This window comes from Mugil cephalus, chromosome 1, assembly GCF_022458985.1.
Source record: "Mugil cephalus isolate CIBA_MC_2020 chromosome 1, CIBA_Mcephalus_1.1, whole genome shotgun sequence".
Lineage (NCBI taxonomy): Eukaryota > Metazoa > Chordata > Actinopteri > Mugiliformes > Mugilidae > Mugil > Mugil cephalus.
Genome location: NC_061770.1, coordinates 37,738,487 through 37,758,463, shown reverse-complemented (window position 1 = coordinate 37,758,463; position 19,977 = coordinate 37,738,487). Strand labels below are relative to the sequence as shown.

General features: G+C 38.7%; 3 protein-coding genes across 3 annotated transcripts; all 3 read right to left on the bottom strand.

Annotated features, from left to right (window-relative positions):
* Positions 1–146: 146 nt before the first annotated feature.
* On the bottom strand, positions 147–1,467 carry LOC125012554. The gene is made up of 5 exons (XM_047592554.1): positions 1,409–1,467; positions 724–1,074; positions 480–593; positions 364–398; positions 147–265 (listed from the first exon to the last, which is right to left on the bottom strand). Exons 1-5 carry the CDS (start codon positions 1,449–1,451, stop codon positions 149–151), a joined length of 660 nt encoding a protein of 219 aa, XP_047448510.1. The 5' UTR covers positions 1,452–1,467; the 3' UTR covers positions 147–148.
* Positions 1,468–5,303: 3,836 nt separating this feature from the next.
* On the bottom strand, positions 5,304–9,064 carry LOC125008808. The gene is made up of 8 exons (XM_047586163.1): positions 9,022–9,064; positions 8,566–8,913; positions 8,397–8,446; positions 6,648–6,708; positions 5,961–6,308; positions 5,720–5,830; positions 5,604–5,638; positions 5,304–5,504 (listed from the first exon to the last, which is right to left on the bottom strand). The coding sequence occupies exons 1-8, from the start codon at positions 9,062–9,064 to the stop codon at positions 5,382–5,384; spliced, it is 1,119 nt and encodes a 372-aa protein (XP_047442119.1). The 3' UTR covers positions 5,304–5,381.
* Positions 9,065–18,581: 9,517 nt separating this feature from the next.
* LOC125012480 lies at positions 18,582–19,977 on the bottom strand. The gene is made up of 5 exons (XM_047592461.1): positions 19,919–19,977; positions 19,234–19,584; positions 18,993–19,103; positions 18,878–18,912; positions 18,582–18,784 (listed from the first exon to the last, which is right to left on the bottom strand). The coding sequence occupies exons 1-5, from the start codon at positions 19,959–19,961 to the stop codon at positions 18,662–18,664; spliced, it is 663 nt and encodes a 220-aa protein (XP_047448417.1). The 5' UTR covers positions 19,962–19,977; the 3' UTR covers positions 18,582–18,661.

The window sequence follows — 19,977 nt, the reverse complement described above, 5'->3', positions numbered from 1 at the left end:
AAAATTGCATGAAAATATAATCTTTATTACAAAATTACATTGTTGCTTTTTAAACGGCCTCACAAGAGTCTTTCGTCCACCAGCCACACAAACGACCCTCAAGCAGCTCACTGTGATAAAGTATGAGGTGAGCTGAATTATGTTGAGTCTATCTTGTGGCAGCGTACACTACATGTGTTTCCAGTTCTCTCTCTGCTGCAGGCCTTCTGCGGCTTTTTACTTTGGGACGGAAACTCAGAGAGTTCAGAGAATCAGAGCCCATGTTCTGGAAATAAGACAATTACAGTCACTGATCTCACACATGACATTTATTGAAAGAATTAAATCATGCAAGATATTAATCTGAGGTAAAAATGTCATTACCTCAGTGTGTTGTGGATTCACTTCCTCATATTGAGCTAAATGACCGAAACACAAAATCCATCAGTTAATAACTGAAAACATTTGCATGTAGACTTTAAATAAAAACACATAAATACCTATATTATGGGGGTGGATTATGACGACCAGACATATGATGATTATAAGAAGGAAAACTGTTACACCGGCCAGGATCACAGTCGTCACATTTGTAAACTCATCAGTTGGCACTTCTACAAGAAAGATAAATGATAAAACTGTGCATAAAATATTCAACCTCTTGTGTGCTGAAGTCAGTACTTATATGCATCATGTGTGAAAAAGGGTCCTTATTGATAGAGAAGTACTTCATAGTAATCTTACCTCGAACCTTTAAATGTGTAGCCATCAGTGAGACAGTTACTGAGCCTTGTTCTTGGTTAAGTCCACAGAAGTACAGCCCAGAGTCAAATGAATCCACAGGCTTGATGTTCAGAAAGAGAGTAGTTGAGTTTGATGTCATATTAAATCTGCCAGTGCCAAATCCATCATAAAATGAAGTATTTTGATCAGATGTTAACATAGATGAGATGCGGGTGATATTGGCTCCATTGACCAGTTTGAACCAGAATATTCTCAAGGGAAAGCTGCTAAAGTTGGAGCACAGCAGTGTGACTTCTTCACCAGGCTGAACCTCCACTGTGTAAAACTCAGAGACTGAGACAGAGATCCAACCTGAAACAAAAGATTATTCATGAAATGTTTGTAAATATCAATTCCGTTATGTTAAAGTAGACTTAGACGAACTGTATTGTCATTGTGTATGCACAGGGTGTATACAGAACGAAATTTCATTGCATATGGCTCAGGACAATGCAATACAGTTACAGATGAATAAGATAAAAATACAATATGAAGTGCAGCAGCGATGTAGATGTAAGGATGCCATGTATCATAGTGCGAAAACAAATGTTTAAAAATGTTTAACAGTGCATATAGAATAGTATAGAATAGAATAGTATAAACATCTGCTAGCAGTTACAGTGATAAATGTAATATATGTACTTACTGAAGGTGCAGAGTAACACTGGTATCAAGGTAAAGTTCACCATCGTGCGTACAGTAAGACTCTACAACCACTGCACCACTACAATGATTGTAACTGAACTGTGCTCCAGTTAAGAGCGTACGTAACTTAAAGAGGTGGGGTGGTTCTTCATTTCTACGCCTGCTCAGACTGCCACTGTCTAACTTCTTTTGAATGGGTGAGAATTAACATCTGAAAGGAGAACAGGACTATGTGGTCCAGTTAAAAATGACTTGAGACTACATTTAAACAAAACTTAAATGACGAGAACTGATGTATCAGTCTCTATAAAACATTGCAGGATAAGGAAGTGTAGTCTGTGAGGACCTGCTCATTCAAATGTCAAATCAGATATCTAAAAGTTGTGTTTTTATAGAAGTGGATACTACTTCCACACACATCACTGTGTGTGGTTTAACATTACTGACTACAATATACTTGAATATTTTTTTTGCTTGTCAAGTTACGTTTACCATTCAGCAGAAATGAATTCCTTTTCAACGTAACCATTGTTAATCTTTATTAATAGATAATATTGGAATACCCTTTGCAACGTCTTGTTTGCAGGGCTTAGTAGCTTCAAATGTACACGATAAAGAACAATGTGACCTTCACCTGGTGTGGTTTTGACATATTCTGTCATGTCTTAAAATGTGCAGCCACCAGAGAACATGCTTTGATATGAGGCTGTGTGCAAGTGTCACTTTGCAACAGGCAACAGAGAGAGCAAGTTCAGTTTGTATGTGTCTGTTGCGTGTGACTTGTTATCACACGTACTCATACCTACCTATCACAGTGACACCTTTCACTCTGGAGTGTTAACTGGTGTACAGGTGTTCAGCAAATGTACAAACAGCTCTTTCAAAATGAAAAACCGAAACAACAGACAGTTATGATGCTGTAGTGCATGTCAGGAAATGTGCTTATCAGAAAAGTGGTTGAAATTGATTTCCTCAACTTTGTTGCATTTTTTTGTTTTTTTAATTCTGAAACTGCTCTTATTGTGGGACTTTCCCAAAGCAGCCTTGTGCGTTCTTTCAGAATCGTGTGAAAAAACAAAATAAAACAAAAAAACTCATCCAGTGAGTGGAAATTTAGCAGATGTCCCATTAACTAACTAATCATTATTTTGTTAGTTGGGTCTGAGTTTTATAACTAATCCCCATCCCAGTTTCTTCAAAGTAGTGAAACAGCGCCCCCCTTCATGACTGAGTGTAGATTTTCTATGTTTGTTGTCATCCGTGTTATTGCAGTGCATTACAGGAAGTCACATCAAGTGCGGTCAGATGCACTGTGTTGCTCTGCACGTTAGTAAAACTTTAAAAGGTTAGAAGTGCAATGTGAAAAAAGCAGGAATGTATTGTTTGTTGTTTAAAAACTGATCTGACAGAGAAAGAAGGATATATACACACTGGTCAAAAAGAGGTAAGCAACCCAAAAGGAAGAATGTGTGACTGACATTATAGTAAAGGAGAAATGGAGAAGAAGGAACATTTATTGAGGAAACATGAAGATGCTGTATGTCCCTGTCAGAAATGGGTGGGAACTTCATTTAGTTCTCCTACAGAACTTGCTTTTCATTTTTCATGAACTAGGTATCAATCTTTGTCAGTCACATGAATGACATTCCCCCCGTCACCATTTTCGAAGGTTACCAGAGGATAAACAAAACGTGAGTAGACGACAGAGGTTTAACTGAAGATGGAAAATGGAAAAACAGAAGAAAAATGAGAAAAATCTGCAACAGACACCAGGGACAGAAACTTGGCCAAGTTGGTGACTATAAATAATAGTGATCTGATGGATCTGAGGGCAAACAGCTGGAGCTCTGATACAGAACAGCTGCCTCTTCTTCCCTGTCACAATTCTGATTTTATTGTTTTGTTTTGTTTTTTCATGGTCATGTTCTGATTTTCCTGTTTTATTTTGGTGAGTTTCTTGGTTTCCTGTTTGCTGTTTCTTCCTGTGTTTTCCTTGACTGTTCCTTGGTTTCTCCTCATGTGCTCCATCCTCATTAGTTTCACCTGTGTCTCGTTATCCCTCTGCCCATGTGTGCATATAGAGCCCTGTCTTTCCTCTGTTCCATGTTGTGTCATTTCTGCTTAAGTCCTCACATCTTATTATAGTTGTCTTGCCACATTTCTTTGTCCTTTGTCACGTTAATGATTCCTTTTGATTCTCGTGTTTTGAAATACATCTCATCTGCAGTACCTTACGTTTTGTGTTTATTAGTTATTCCTTTTTGGTTTGTACCCCTGCCTTATCTTTTGTCCTGTATTTAGGTCTTACCTCAAAACCCTTCGCCCTGACATTCCCTGGACATCACAAACTATCAGATATATGGAATAAGTGCTTAGCCACTCTGACATCAGATCCGTGCACTACAGATGGTCTAAACGCATCATAGCGTACACCATTATGAACATGTAACACACTATACTTCCTGTCCACTCTTGTTAGTTTCTGCTTGTTTTGTAGCTGAAACGTGCGTATACACGTTACATGCATACACTACTATTCTGCACTGGGCACTGGTTTGTGAGCTATTTTTCAGCTATTTAGCAGATAATAGTTGTTGTTTACCAGTTGTTTACCCATCAAAATGGTTCTAATGACCCAAAACGCACTCTGGCGTTGCGAGTGAGATGCCACCTGTTAGAAATGGAGAGACTGACCACATCAAAGTCTCTCCATAGAAGACTCTGGACAGTCTTTTGTGTCATTGGAATTTCATCTTCCTTCAACTACAGACTTCATGTTCTTTAGAAAACACTGGACAGACAGTTACATATTAACTGGATTCATGCTGAATATGTAAAAGCCACAGAAATACAGGCCAGAGTCAGATGAATTCAGCGATTGGATTTCGCCAAAGACAGTGGATACGTTGAAACTAACGTCAAATTTTCCATTTTTAAATCCATCACTGTATGAAGTGGAGTGAACAGAGTCAAACATGAAGGCGACACAGCGGAGCTCGGATCTCTTGACGACTCTGAACCAGTAAACCTGTGAGGGAACAGTAATAAAGTTGGAGAACAGCAGTGTGACTTCTTCACCAGACTGAGCCTCCTCAGAAAATGAAACAGAGATACAACCTAAAACAAACATCACACTCCTGATGATCCTTTGGTTGATAAAATGACAAAATCCTGAGTAATGCTTTCGTATCAATGGAGTCAGCAATGCACTTGGTTCTGTACAGCAGTTTATTACTCACTGAGGCTGAGAAGTCAAAGTGTCACCAAGATAAAGTTCCTCACTGACAACAGAGCGCCCATGAAAGACTTTGAAGAGGCGGAGTCAAAGAAAAATCACCCATGACCGAACTTGAACATAATTTACATTCAGATATTCTACTACTGCTACTGTCATCATGTGTTTCTGATGAAGAGGGAGGGGGTGGAGGTGTTAGGCTTCCTGTGTTTGAAGATATTCCTTCTGACCTCAACTTTGTTACCAACACTAGTGTTGATATGTTCAAATTCATGCACAGAACTGCATTGTTGTATTTGGTGCGTATTTAACATGCAAATGCAGACGCTTCTTAACTTTTGCCAAAGTCTTCCTGTTTTTTGTGTTTGTCAGAGTGACCTTGTGGCTTTGAGTGGTAGTCAGACCACAGTCTTCCTGTTAACATTAGACTCTGATCTCTCTGATTCTCTACAGACACTCTCTCACACTAAAAGATGATCTGTCCTGACATCACAGACCTAAGTGACTCCACCGCCATCTAACGTCTGTCACATTATTCTGCTCTCAGAATATTACAATTGAAAAGGTAGAGACGACACAAAATTGCATGAACATAAAATCTTTATTACAAAATTAAATTTTTTTTTTATTTATTTTTTTTTTATAACAGCCTCACAAGAGTCTCTCGTTCAACAGCCGCACAAACGACCCACAAGCAGCTCACTGTGATAAAGCATGAGATGAGCTGAATTATTTGAGTCTATCTTGTGGCAGCGTACACTACATGTGGTTCCAGTTCTCTCTCTGCTGCAGGCCTTCTGCTGCTTTTTACTTTGGGACGGAAACTCAGAGCTGCGTAGTTGAGAGAATCAGAGCCTACGAACTGAAAATAAAATTACAGTCACTGATCTCACACATCGTTTATTAAAATAAATAAATCATGCAACTTCTTAATCTGAGGTAAAAAATTTTTTTTCGCTACCTCAGTGTGTTGTGGAATCACTTCCTCGTGTTGAGCTAAATGACAGAAACAGAAAATCCATCAGTTAATAACAAAAAACATTTGCATGTAGATTTGACATAAAAACACATAAATACCTGTATAAAGTGTCCAGATTTTGACGACCAGACAGATGATGCCAATAAGAAGGAAAACTGTTACACCGGCCAGGATCACAGTCATCATATTAATAAACTCTTCAGCTAGGACTTCTAGAAAGAGAAACGATTAAACTGTGGATAAAATGTTCAACCTCTTGTGTGCTAAAGTCAATACTTATATGCATCATGTGTGAAAAAGGGTCCTGATTGATATAGAAGTACTCCATAGTAATCTTACCTTGAACCTTTAAATTTGTAGCCATTAGTGAGACGTTTACTGAGCCTTGTTCTTCAAGTCCACAGAGGTACAGCCCAGAGTCAGATGAATCCACAGGTTTGATGTTCAGAAAGAGAGTGGTGGTGTTGGATGTCATATTAAATCTGCCGTCTTGAAATCCTTCACTGAGCGAAGCATTTTTATCAGAGCTCGTCATTGATGAGATAGGGATGATATTGACTCCATTGACCAGTTTGAACCAGAATATCCTCATAGGATAGTTGCTAAAGTTGGAGCACAGCAGTGTGACTTCTTCACCAGGCTGAACCTCCACTGTGTAAAACTCAGAGACTGAGACAGAAATCCAACCTGAAACAAAAGATTATTCATGAAATGTTTGTAAATATCAATTCTGGTATATTAAAGTAGACTTAGACTAACTTTATTGTCATTGTGTATGCACAGGGTGTATACAGAATGAAATTTCATTGCATATGGCTCAGGACAATGCAATACAATTACAGATAAAATAAGATAAGAAAAAAGATAAAAAATACAATATGAGGTGCAGCGGCAATGTGGATGTAAGGATGGCATGTATCATAGTGCGAAATAAAATGTTTAACAGTTCATATAGAATAGTATGGAATAGAATAGTATAGAACATCTGCTAGCAGTTACAGTGATAAATGTAATGGCTGTACTTACTGAAGGTGCAGAGTAACACTGGTATCAAGGTAAAGTTCACCATCGTGCGTACAGTAAGACTCTACAACCACTGCACCACTACAATGATCGTAACTGAACTGTGCTCCAGTTAAGAGCGTACGTAACTTAAAGAGGTGGGGTGGTCCTTCATTTCTACGCCTGCTCAGACTGACACTGTCTAACTTCTTTTAAATGGGTGAGAATTAACATCTGAAAGGAGAACAAGACTATGTGGTCCAGTTAAAAACAACTTGAGATGATTTTTAAACAAAACTTAAATGACGAGAAGTACGGACGAGATGTATCAGTCTCTATAAAACATTGCAGAATAAGGAGGTGTAGTCTGTGAGGACCTGCCTATTCAAATGTCCCATCAGATATCTAACAGTTGTGTTTTTATAAAAGTGGATGGTATAAACCTGTGAGGGAACAGTACTGAAGTTGGAGCACAGCAGTGTGACTTCTTCACCAGACTGAACCTCCTCAGAAAATGAGACAGAGATCCAACCTGAAACAAACATCACACTCCTGATCATCCTTTGGTTGATAAAATGACAAAATCCTGAGTTACGCTTTCGCCTCAATGGAGTCAGCAATGCACTTGGTTCTGTGCAGCAGTTTAGTTCTCACTGAGGCTGAGAAGTAAAAGTGTCATCAAGATAAAGTTCCTCATTGACAACAGCGCCGCCCATGAAGGACTTTGAAGAGGTGGAGTCAAAGAAAAATCACCCACGACCGAACTTGAACATAATTTACATTCAGATATTCTACTACTGCTACTGTCATCATGTGTTTCTGATGAAGAGGGAGGGGGTGGGGGTGTTAGGCTTCCTGTGTTTGAAGATATTCCTTCTGACCTCAACTTTGTTACCAACACTAGTGTTGATATGTTGTACAAATTTATGCAAAGAATTGCATTGTTGTATTTGGTGCATATTTAACATACAAATGCAGACGCTTCTTAACTTTTGCCAAGGTCATCTTGTTTTTTGTGTTTGTCAGAGTGACCTTGTGGCTTTGAGTGGTAGTCAGACCACAGTCTTCCTGTTAACATTAGACTCTGATCTCTCCGATTCTCTACAGACAGCAGACACTCTCTCACACTAAAAGATGATCTGTCCTGACATCACAGACCTAACTGACTCCACCTCCATCTAATGTCTGTCATGTTATTCTGCTCTCAGAATATTATTATTGAAAAGGTAGAGACGACACAAAATTGCATGAACATAAAATCTTTATTACAAAATTACATTATTTTCTAAATGGCAACACAGTAGTCTCTCGTCCACCAGCCACAAGCAGCTCACTGTGATAAAGCATGAGATGAGCTGAGTTATTTTGAGTCTATCTTGTGGCAGCGTACACTGGAAGTGGTTCCAGTTCTCTCTCTGCTGCAGGCCTTCTACTGCTCTTTGCTTTGGGACAGAAACTCAGAGCTGCGTAGTTGAGAGAATCAGAGCCCATGTTCTGAAAATAAAATAATTACAGTCACTGATCTCACACATCGCTTATTAAAAGAATTAAAAAAAATGCAACATCTTTATCTAAGGTAAAAATGTCACTACCTCAGTCTGTTGTGGATTCACTTCCTCGTGTTGAGCTAAATGACCGAAAAAGAAAATCCATCAGTTAATAACAAAAAAACATTTGCATGTAGATTTGACATAAAAACACATAAATACCTGTATGAAGTGTCCGGATTTTGACAACCAGACATATAATGACCATTATAAGGAAAACTGTTACACATGCCAGGATCACAGTCGTGACATTTGTAAACCCATCAGTTGGCACTTCTACGAGAAAGATAAACGATAAAACTGTGCATAAAATATTCAACTTCTGAGTACTTGCGTACGTCTCGTGTGAAAAAGGGGTACTGCTGATATATAAAAGTACTTCATAGTAATCTTACCTCGAATGTTTAAATTTGCCATCAGTGAGACGTTTACTGAGTCTTGTTCTTGGTTAAGTCCACAGAAGTACAGCCCAGAGTCAGATAAATCCACAGGTTTGATGTTCAGAAAGAGAGTAGTGGTGTTGGATGTCATATTAAATCTGCCGTCTTGAAATCCTTCACTGACCGAAGCATTTCCATCAGAGCTCGTCATAGATGAAATGCGGGTGATATTGGGTCCATTGACCAGTTTGAACCAGAATATATTTGTGGGTATACTGCTAAAGTTGGAGCACAGCAGTGTGACTTCTTCACCAGGCTGAACCTCCACTGTGTAAAACTCAGAGACTGAGACAGAGATCCAACCTGAAACAAAAGTTTATTCATGAAATGTTTGTAAATATCAGTTCTGGTATATTAATGTTTAGAACATCACATTGCAGTTACAGTGATAAACGAAATATATGTACTTACTGAAAGTGCAGAGTAACACTGGTATCAAGGTAAAGTTCACCATTGTGCGTACCGACTCCACCATCATCTACAATGATTGTAACTCAACTGTGCTCTAGTTAAGACTGACCTCAACATAAAGAGGTTGGGTGGTTCTTCATTTCTACGTCCGCTCAGACTGACGCTGTCTAACTTATTTTAAATGGGTGAGAATTAACATCTGAAAGGAGACCAGGACTACGTGGTCCAGTTAAAAATGACTTGAGATGATTTTTAAACAAAACTTAAATGACGAGAACTGATGTATCAGTCTCTATAAAACATTGCAGAATAAGGAAGTGTAGTCTGTGAGGACCTGCCCATTCAAATGTCATATCAGATATCTAACAGTTGTGTTTTCATACAAGTGGATACTATTTCCACACACATCACTTGAATATTTTTGTTGCTTGTCAAGTTAAGTTAATCATTCAGGAGAAATGAATTCCTTTTCAACGTAACCATTGTTAATCTTTATTAATAGATAATATTGGATTACCCTTTGCAACGTCTTGTTTGCAGGGCTTAGTAGCTTCAAATGTACACGATAAAGAACAATGTGACGTTCACCTGCGGTGGTTTTGACATACTCTGTCATGTCTTAAAATGTGCAGCCACCAGAGAACATGCTTTGATATGAGGCTGTGTGCAAGTTTCACTTTGCTACAGGCAACAGAGAGAGTGAGTTCACTTTGTATGTGTCTGATAGACGTGACTTGTTATCACACGTACTCATACCTACCTATCACAGTGACACATGTTACTCTGGAGTGTAAACTGATGTACAGGTGTTTGGCAAAAGTACAAACAGCTCTTTCAAAATTAAAATCTGTAACAACAGACAGTTATGATGGTGTAGTGCATGTCAGGAAATGTGCATAAAAATCAGAAAAGAGGTTGAAATTGATTTCCTCAACTTTGTTGCATTTTGTTTTTTAATTCTGAAACTTCTCTTAACATGGGACTTTCCCAAAGCAGCCTTGAGCGTTTTTTCAGAATTGTGTGAAACAAAACAAAACAAAACAAACAAAACAAAACAAAACAAAACAAAACAAAACAACAACAACAACAACAACAAAAAACATCCAGTGAGTGGAAATTTAGCAGATGTCCCATTAACTAACTAATCATTATTTTGTTAGTTGGGTCTGAGTTTTATAACTCCTCCCCATCCCAGTTTCTTCAAAGTAGTGAAACAGCGCCCCCATTCATGACTGTGTAGTTTATCTACGTGTGTGGTCATCCGTGGTATTGCAGTGCATTACGGGAAGTCACATCAAGTGCAGTCGGATGCACTGTGTTGCTCTGCACGTTAGTAAAACTTTAAAAGGTTAGAAGTGCAATGTAAAACAAGCGGGAATGTATTGTTTGTTGTTTAAAAACTGATCTAACAGAGAAAGTAGGATATATACACATTGGTCAAAAAGAGGTAAGCAACCCAAAAGGAAGAATGTGTGACTGACACTATAGTAAATGAGAAATGGAGAAGAAGGAACATTTATTGAGGAAACATGAAGATGCTGTATGTCCCTGTCAGAAATGGGTGGGAACTTCATTTAGTTCTCCTACAGAACTTGCTTTTGATTTTTCATGATCTAAGTATCAGTCTTTGTCAGTCACATGAATGACATTCCCCCTGTCACCATTTTTGATGGTTACCAGAGGATAAACAAAACGTGAGTAGACAACGGAGGTTTAACTGAAGATGGAAAATGGAAAAACTGAAGAAAATGAGAAAAATCAGCAAAGACACCAGGGACAGAAACTTGGCCAAGTTGGTGACTATAAATAATAGTGATCCGTTGGATCTGAGGGCAAACAACTGGAGCTCTGATACAGAACTGCTGCCTCTTCTTCCCTGTCACAATTCTGATTTTATTTTTTTGTTTTGTTTTTTCATGTTCATGTTCTGATTTATCTATTTTATTTTGGTGAGTTCTTGGTTTCCTGTTTGTTGTTTCTTCCTGTGTTTTCCTTGACTGTTCCTTGGTTTCTCCTCGTGTGCTCCATCCTCATTAGTTTCACCTGTGTCTCTTTATCCCTCTGCCCATGTGTGCATATAGAGCCCTGTCTTTCCTCTGTTCCATTTTGTTTCATTTCTGCTTAAGTCCTCACATCTTATTATAGTTGTCTTGCCACATTTCTTTGTCCTTTGTCACGTTAATGATTCCTTTTGATTCTCGTGTTTTGAAATACATCTCATCTGCAGTACCTTACGTTTTGTGTTTATTAGTTATTCCTTTTTGGTTTGTAGCCCTGCCTTATCTTTTGTCCTGCATTTAGGTCCCAGGACATCACAAACTATCAGATATATGGAATAAGTGCTTAGCCACTCTGACATCAGATCCGTGCACTACAGATGGTCTAAACGCATCATAGCGTACACCATTATGAACATGTAACACACTATACTTCCTGTCCACTCTTGTTAGTTTCTGCTTGTTTTGTAGGTGTACACGTGCGTATATACGTTACATGCATGCACTACTATTCTGCACTGGGCACTGGTTTGTGACCTATTTGTCAGATATTTAGCAGATAATAGTTGTTGTTTACCAGTTGTTTACCCATCAAAAGGGTGCTAATCACCCAAAACGCACTCCGCCGTTGCAAGTGTGATGCCACCTGTTAGAAATGGAGAGACTGACCACATCAAAGTCTCTCCATAGAAGACTCTGGACAGTCCTTTGTGTCATTGGAATTTCATCTTCCTTCAACTACATACCTTATGTTCTTTAGAAAACACTGGACAGACAGACTTAAGAACAAAGACTTAATTTAATGATCCAGAAGGTCAACAAGAAGATAAATTGCCACTCATCAACAAAACACAAAGAGCACCTTTTCTAATACGACTTTTAATTAAGTTCAGTCTACACTATAAAGAACATTGTAGTTCACTTCTCTCTCTGATAAAAGCCTCCTGCTTTTTATTGTTGCAAAGTACAAACTCAGAGTCCAGATTCTCCAAACGAGAACACAGACACACATTCACAGATGTTGCACTGAGAAGATTTTAGTAGCTTGTGAGTAATGTAACAGATAATAGTAAATAATAATAAATAAATAATAATTGGAGGAATTTCTGTCCATCAACAGCTGTCATAGAGAGAGTACAGGACACATTGATTCAAAGAATATATAGATACAAATCTGACACATTGAACTAAAATTATTTAATGGCTCTTGAAAGATCTTTAAACTGTTTTGAATTTGTTTGTTGAATATGTAAAAGCCACAGAATTACAGTCCAGAGTCAGATGAATTCAACGATTTGATTTTGAGAAAGACAGTGGACATGTTAGAACTAATGTCAAATTTTCCATTTTTAAATCCATGACTTCGTCCCACCTCCGAAGACATGCTCGTTAGGCTAATTGGTGACTCTAAATTGATCCTAGATGTGCGTGTAAGTGGTAATGGTTGTTTGTCTATGTGTTAGCCCTGCGTTAGATCAGAGACCTGTCCAGGGTGTAACCTGCCTTCGAGCGATGACAGCTGGGATGGGGTTAAGCAACCCCCACGACCCTAGCGAGGATTAAGTGATATGGAAGATGAGATGAGATGAATCCATCACTGTAGGAAGCGGAGTGAACAGAGTCAAACATGAAGGCGACACAGCAGAGCTCAGATCTCTTGATGACTCTGAACCAGTAAACCTGTGAGGGAACAGTACTGAAGTTGTAGCACAGCAGTGTGACTTCTTCACCAGACTGAACCTCCTCAGAAAATGAGACAGAGATCCAACCTAAAACAAACATCACATGCCTGATGATCCATTGGTTGATAAAACGACAAAATCCTGAGTAATGCTTTCGCATCAATGGAGTCAGCAATGCACTTGGTTCTGTGCAGCAGTTTATTACTCACTGAGGCTGAGAAGTAGAGGTGTCATCAAGATAAAGTTCCTGACTGACAACAGAGCGTTGCCCATGAGGGGCTTTGAAGAGGCGGAGTCAAAGAAAAATCACCCACAACCGAACTCGAACATAATTTACGTTCAGATATTCTACTACTGCTACTGTCATCATGTGTTTGTGATGAAGAGGGAGGGGGTAGGGGTGTTAGGCTTCCTGTGGTTGAAGATATTCCTTCTGACCTCAACTTTGTTACGAACACTAGTGTTGATATGTTCAAATTTATGCACAGAACTGCATTGTTGTATTTGGTGCGTATTTAACATACAAATGAAGACACTTCTTAACTTTTGGCAGAATCTTCTTGTTTTTTGTGCTTGTCAGAAGCCTCCAGCTTCTTCTTGTTGCAAGATCACCTGTGGTTGAACATATTACTTCTGACCTCAGCTTTGCAACAATGAAGATTGTTGATGAAATGATTGTTTTGTTCTTTACGTGTGTCAATTAATCTATTTAAAACTGATGTATTTCTGTGTTTGTCAGAGTGGCCTTGTGGCTTTGAGTGGTAGTCAGACCACAGTCTTCCTGTTAACATTAGACTGTGATCTCTCTGATTCTCCACAGACAGCAGACACTTTCTCACACTAAAAGATGATCCGTCCTGACATCACAGACCTAACGGACTCCACCTCCATCTAATGTCTGTCATATTATTCTGGTCTCAGAATATTACAATTAAAAAGGTAGAGACGACACAAAATTGCATGAACATGAAATCTTTATTACAAATCTACATTCTTGTCTGAGTGGCATCACAGTAGTCTCTCGTCCACCAGCCACACAAACGACCCACAAGCAGCTCACTGTGATAAAGCATGAGTTGAGTTATTTTGAGTCTATCTTGTGGCAGCGTACGCTACATGTGGTTCCAATTCTGTCTCTGCTGCAGGCCTTCTGCTGCTCTTTGCTTTGGGACGGAAACTCAGAGCTGTGTAGTTGAGAGAATCAGAGCCCACATTCTGAAAATAAAATAATTACAGTCACTGATCTCACACGACATTTATTAAAATAAATAAATCATGCAAGATATTAATCTGAGGTAAAAATGTCACTACCTCAGTGTGTTGTGGATTCACTTCCTCATGTTGAGCTAAATGACCGAAACAGAAAATCCATCGGTTAATAACTAAAACATTTGCATGTAGATTTAACATAAAAACACATAAATACCTGTATAAAGTGTCCAGATTTTGACGACCAGACATATGATGCCAATAAGAAGGAAAACTGTTACACCGGCCAGGATCACAGTCATCATATTAATAAACTCATCAGCTAGGACTTCTAGAAAGAGAAACGATTAAATTGTGCATAAAATATACAACCTCTTGTGTGCTGAAGTCAGTACTTATATGCATCATGTGTGAAAAAGGGCCATTATTGATACAGAAGTACTTCATAGTAATCTTACCTTGAACCTTTAAATTTGTAGCCATTATTGAGACAGTTATTGAGTCGTTTCCATGGTTAAATCCACAGAGGTACAACCCAGAGTCAGATGAATCCACAGGTTTGATGTTCAGAAAGAGAGTAGTGGTGTTGGATGTCATATTAAATCTGCCAGTGTCAAATCCATCATAAAACAAAGCATTTTTATCATAGCTGGGCATAGATGAGATGCGGGTGATATCGACTCCATTGACCAGTTTGAACCAGAATATATTTGTGGGTAAACTGCTAAAGTTGGAGCAGAGCAGTATGACTTCTTCACCAGGCTGAACCTCCACTGTGTAAAACTCAGAGACTGAGACAGAGATCCAACCTGAAACAAAAGTTTATTCATGAAATGTTTCTAAATATCAATTCTGGTAAATTAAAGTTTAGAACATCACATTGCAATTACAGTGATAAATGTAATATATGTACTTACTGAAGGTGCAGAGTAACACTGGTATCAAGGTAATGTTCACCATTGTGCGTGAAGACTCCACCACTACACTGATTGTAACTGAACTGTGCTCCAGTTAAGACTGACCTCAACATAAAGAGGTGGGGTGGTTCTTCATTTCTACGTCCGCTCAGACTGACACTGTCTAACTTCTTTTAAATGGGTGAGAATTAACATCTGAAAGGAGAACAAGACTACGTGGTCCAGTTAAAAATAACTTGAGATGATTTTTAAACAAAACTTAAATGACGAGAACTGATGTATCAGTCTCTATAAAACATTGCAGAATAAGGAAGTGTAGTCTGCGAGGACCTGCCTATTCAAATGTCAAATCAGATATCTAACAGTTGAGGTTTCATAAAAATGGATACTATTTCCACACACATCACTTGAATATTTTCGTTGCTTGTCAAATTAAGTTAATCATTCAGGAGAAATGAATTCCTTTTCAACGTAACCATTGTTAATCTTTATTAATAGATAATATTGGAATACCCTTTGCAACGTCTTGTTTGCAGGGCTTAGTAGCTTCAAATGTACACGATAAAGAACAATGTGATGTTCACCTGCGGTGGTTTTGACATACTCTGTCATGTCTTAAAATGTGCAGCCACCAGAGAACATGCTTTGATATGAGGCTGTGTGCAAGTGTCACTTTGCTACAGGCAACAGAGAGAGTGAGTTCACTTTGTATGTGTCTGATAGACGTGACTTGTTATCACACGTACTCATACCTACCTATCACAGTGACACATGTTACTCTGGAGTGTAAACTGATGTACAGGTGTTCGGCAAAAGTACAAACAGCTCTTTCAAAATTAAAATCTGTAACAACAGACAGTTATGATGGTGTAGTGCATGTCAGGAAATGTGCATAAAAATCAGAAAAGAGGTTGAAATTGATTTCCTCAACTTTGTTGCATTTTGTTTTTTAATTCTGAAACTTCTCTTAGCATGGGACTTTCCCAAAGCAGCCTTGAGCGTTTTTTCAGAATTGTGTGAAACAAAACAAAACAAAACAAACAAAACAAAACAAAACAAAACAAAACAACAACAACAACAACAAAAAAAAAAACATCCAGTGAGTGGAAATTTAGCAGATGTCCCATTAACTAACTAATCATTATTTTGTTAGTTGGGTCTGAGTTTTATAACTCCTCCCCATCCCAGTTTCTTCAAAGTAGTGAAACAGCGCCCCCCTTCATGACTGTGTAGTTTATCTACGTGTGTGGTCATCTGTGGTATTGCAGTGCATTACAGGAAGTCACATCAAGTGCAGTCGGATGCACTGTGTTGCTCTGCACGTTAGTAAAACTTTAAATGGTTAGAAGTGCAATGTAAAACAAGCGGGAATGTATTGTTTGTTGTTTAAAAACTGATCTAACAGAGAAAGTAGGATATATACACATTGGTCAAAAAGAGGTAAGCAACCCAAAAGGAAGAATGTGTGACTGACACTATAGTAAATGAGAAATGGAGAAGAAGGAACATTTATTGAGGAAACATGAAGATGCTGTATGTCCCTGTCAGAAATGGGTGGGAACTTCATTTAGTTCTCCTACAGAACTTGCTTTTGATTTTTCATGAACTAGGTATCAGTCTTTGTCAGTCACATGAATGACATTCCCCCTGTCACCATTTTTGATGGTTACCAGAGGATAAACAAAACGTGAGTAGACGACAGAGGTTTAACTGAAGATGGAAAATGGAAAAACTGAAGAAAATGAGAAAAATCAGCAAAGACACCAGGGACAGAAACTTGGCCAAGTTGGTGACTATAAATAATAGTGATCCGTTGGATCTGAGGGCAAACAGCTGGAGCTCTGATACAGAACTGCTGCCTCTTCTTCCCTGTCACAATTCTGATTTTATTTTTTTGTTTTGTTTTTTCATGTTCATGTTCTGATTTATCTATTTTATTTTGGTGAGTTCTTGGTTTCCTGTTTGTTGTTTCTTCCTGTGTTTTCCTTGACTGTTCCTTGGTTTCTCCTCGTGTGCTCCACCCTCATTAGTTTCACCTGTTTCTTGTTATCCCTCTGCCCATGTGTGCATATAGAGCCCTGTCTTCCCTCTGTTCCATGTTGTGTCATTTCTGCTGAAGTCCTCACATCTTATTATAGTTGTCTTGCCACATTTCTTTGTCCTTTGTCCTTTGTCAAGGTAATGATTCCATTTGATTCTTTTGTTTTGAAATACATCTCATCTGCAGTACCTTACGTTTTGTGTTTATTAGTTATTCTTTTTTGGTTTGTACCCCTGCCTTATCTTTTGTCCTGTATTTAGGTCTTACCTCAAAACCCTTCACCCTGACATTCCCTGGACATCACAAACTATCAGATATATGGCATAAGTGCTTAGCCACTCTGACGTCAGATCCGTGGTCTAAGCGCATTACAGCGTGCACCATTATGAACATGTAACACGCTGTCCTTCCCGTCCACTCTTGTTAGTTTCTGCTTGTTTTGTGGGTGTACACGTGCGTATACATGTTACATGCATGCACTACTATTCTGCACTGGGCACTGGTTTGTGAACTATTTTTCAGCTATTTAGCAGATAATAGTTGTTGTTTACCAGTTGTTTACCCATCAAAATGGTGCTAATGATCAAAAACGCACTCTGGCGTTGCGAGTGCGACGTCACCTGTTAGAGACGGAGAGACTGACCACATCTAAGTCTCTCTATAGAAGACTGACAGACAGTTACATATTAACAGGATTCATGCTGAATATGTAAGAGCCACAGAAATACAGTCCAGAGTCAGATGAATTCAGTGATTAGATTTCGCGAACGACAGTGGACACGTTGGATTTTTAAATCCATCGCTGTATGAAGCGGAGTAAACAGAGTCAAATATAAAGGTGACACAGCAGAGCTCGGATCTCTTGGCGACTCTGAACCAGTAAACCTGTGAGGGAACAGTACTGAAGTTGGAGCACAGCAGTGTGACTTCTTCACCAGACTGAGCCTCCTCAGAAAATGAGACAGAGATCGAACCTGAAACAAACATTACACTCCTGATCATCCTTTGGTTGATAAACGACAAAATCCTGAGTTACGCTTTCGCATCAATAGAGTCAGCAATGCACTTGGTTCTGTGCAGCAGTTTATTACTCACTGAGGCTGAGAAGTAAAAGTGTCACCAAGATAAAGTTCCTCACTGACAACAGAGCGTTGCCCATGAAGGACTTTGAAGAGGCGGAGTCAAAGAAAAATCACCCACGACCCAACTCGAACATAATTTATATTCAGATATTCTACTACTGCTACTGTCATCATGTGTTTGTGATGAAGAGGGGTGGGGGTGCTGTTTGAAGATATTCCTCCTGACCTCACCTTTGTTACCAACACGAGTGTTGATATGTTCAAATTTATGCACAGAACTGCATTGTTGTATTTGGTACAAATGCAGACGCTTCTTAACTTTTGCCAAAGTCTTCTTCTTTTGTGTGTTTATCAGACTGACCTTGTGGCTTTGAGTTGTAGTCAGACCACAGTCTTCCTGTTAACATTAGACTGTGATCTCTCTGATTCTCTACAGACAGCAGACACTCTCTCACTCTAAAAGATGATCTGTCCTGACATCACAGACCTAACTGACTCCACCTCCATCTAACGTCTGTCACATTATTCTGCTCTCAGAATATTACAATTGAAAAGGTAGAGACGACACAAAATTGCATGAACATAAAATCTTTATTACAAAATTACATTGTTTTTTAATGGCATCACAGTAATCTCTCGTCCACCAGCCACACAAACAGCCCACAAGCAGCTCACTGTGATAAAGCATGAGTTGAGCTGAATTATGTTGAGTCTATCTTGTGGCAGCGTACACTACATGTGGTTCCAGTTCTCTCTCTGCTGCAGGCCTTCTGCTGCTCTTTGCTTTGGGACGGAAACTCACAGCTGCGTAGTTGAGAGAATCAGAGCCCACGTTCTGAAAATAAAATTACAGTCACTGATCTCACACATTGTTTATTAAAATAAATAAATCATGCAACATATTAATCTGAGGTAAAAATGTCATTACCTCAGTGTGTTGTGGATTCACTTCCCCGTGTTGAGCTAAATGACAGAAACAGAAAATCCATCAGTTAATAACTAAAACATTTGCATGTAGATTTGACATAAAAACACATAAATACCTGTATGAAGTGTCCGGATTTTGACGACCAGACAGATGATGATTATAAGAAGGAAAACTGTTACACCGGCCAGGATCACAGTTATCACACTTATAAACTGATCAGCTATGACTTCTAGAAAGAGAAACGATTAAACTGTGCATAAAATATACAACCTCTTGTGTGCTGAAGTCAGTACTTATATGCATCATGTGTGAAAAAGGGTCCTTATTGATATAGAAGTACTTCATAGTAATCTTACCTTGAACCTTTAAATTTGCAGCCATCAGTGAGACTGTTACTAAGCCTTGTTCTGTGTAAAATCCGCAGAGGTACAGCCCAGAGTCAGATAAATCCACAGGTTTAATGTTCAGAAAGAGAGTGGTGGTGTTGGATGTCATATTAAATCTGCCAGGGCCAAATCCATCATAAAATGAAGTATTTTGATCAGATGTGAGCATAGACGATATGCGGGTGATATTGGGTCCATTGACCAGTTTTAACCAGAATATCCTCATAGGAACGCTGCTAAAGTTGGAGCACAGCAGTGTGACTTCTTCACCAGGCTGAACCTCCAATGTGTAAAACTCAGAGACTGAGACAGAGATCCAACCTGAAACCAAAGATTATTCATGAAATGTTTGTAAATATAAATTCTGGTATATTAAAGTAGACTTAGACTAACTGTATTGTCATTGTGTATGCACAGGGTGTATACAGAACGAAATTTCATTGCATACGGCTCAGAACAATGCAATACAATTACAGATAAATAAGATAAAAATACAATGTTAAGTGCAGCAGCGATGTAGATGTAAGGATGGCATGTATCATAGTGCGAAAAAAATATTTAAAAATGTTTAACAGTTCATATAGAATAGTATAGAATAGAATAGTATAGAACATCAGCTAGCAGTTATAGTGATAAATGTAATGGCTGTACTTACTGAAGGTGCAGAGTAACACTGGTATCAAGGTAAAGTTCACCATTGTGCGAACAGTAAGA

Coding starts and splice junctions, on each gene's coding strand:
- LOC125012554 (XM_047592554.1), bottom strand. CDS start 1,451: ATGGTGAACTTTACCTTGATACCAGTGTTACTCTGCACCTTCA. Junction 1,075..1,408: donor AGTGTTACTCTGCACCTTCA/GTAAGTACATAT, acceptor CTTTTGTTTCAG/GTTGGATCTCTGTCTCAGTC. Junction 399..479: donor AATCCACCCCCATAATATAG/GTATTTATGTGT, acceptor TCGGTCATTTAG/CTCAATATGAGGAAGTGAAT.
- LOC125008808 (XM_047586163.1), bottom strand. CDS start 9,064: ATGGTGAACTTTACCTTGATACCAGTGTTACTCTGCACTTTCA. Junction 6,709..8,396: donor CGACTGTGATCCTGGCATGT/GTAACAGTTTTC, acceptor CAGTGGTTGTAG/AGTCTTACTGTACGCACGAT. Junction 5,831..5,960: donor TACAAATTTAAAGGTTCAAG/GTAAGATTACTA, acceptor TCTTTCTAGAAG/TCCTAGCTGAAGAGTTTATT.
- LOC125012480 (XM_047592461.1), bottom strand. CDS start 19,961: ATGGTGAACTTTACCTTGATACCAGTGTTACTCTGCACCTTCA. Junction 19,585..19,918: donor AGTGTTACTCTGCACCTTCA/GTAAGTACAGCC, acceptor CTTTGGTTTCAG/GTTGGATCTCTGTCTCAGTC. Junction 18,785..18,877: donor TGAATCCACAACACACTGAG/GTAATGACATTT, acceptor TTTTATTTTCAG/AACGTGGGCTCTGATTCTCT.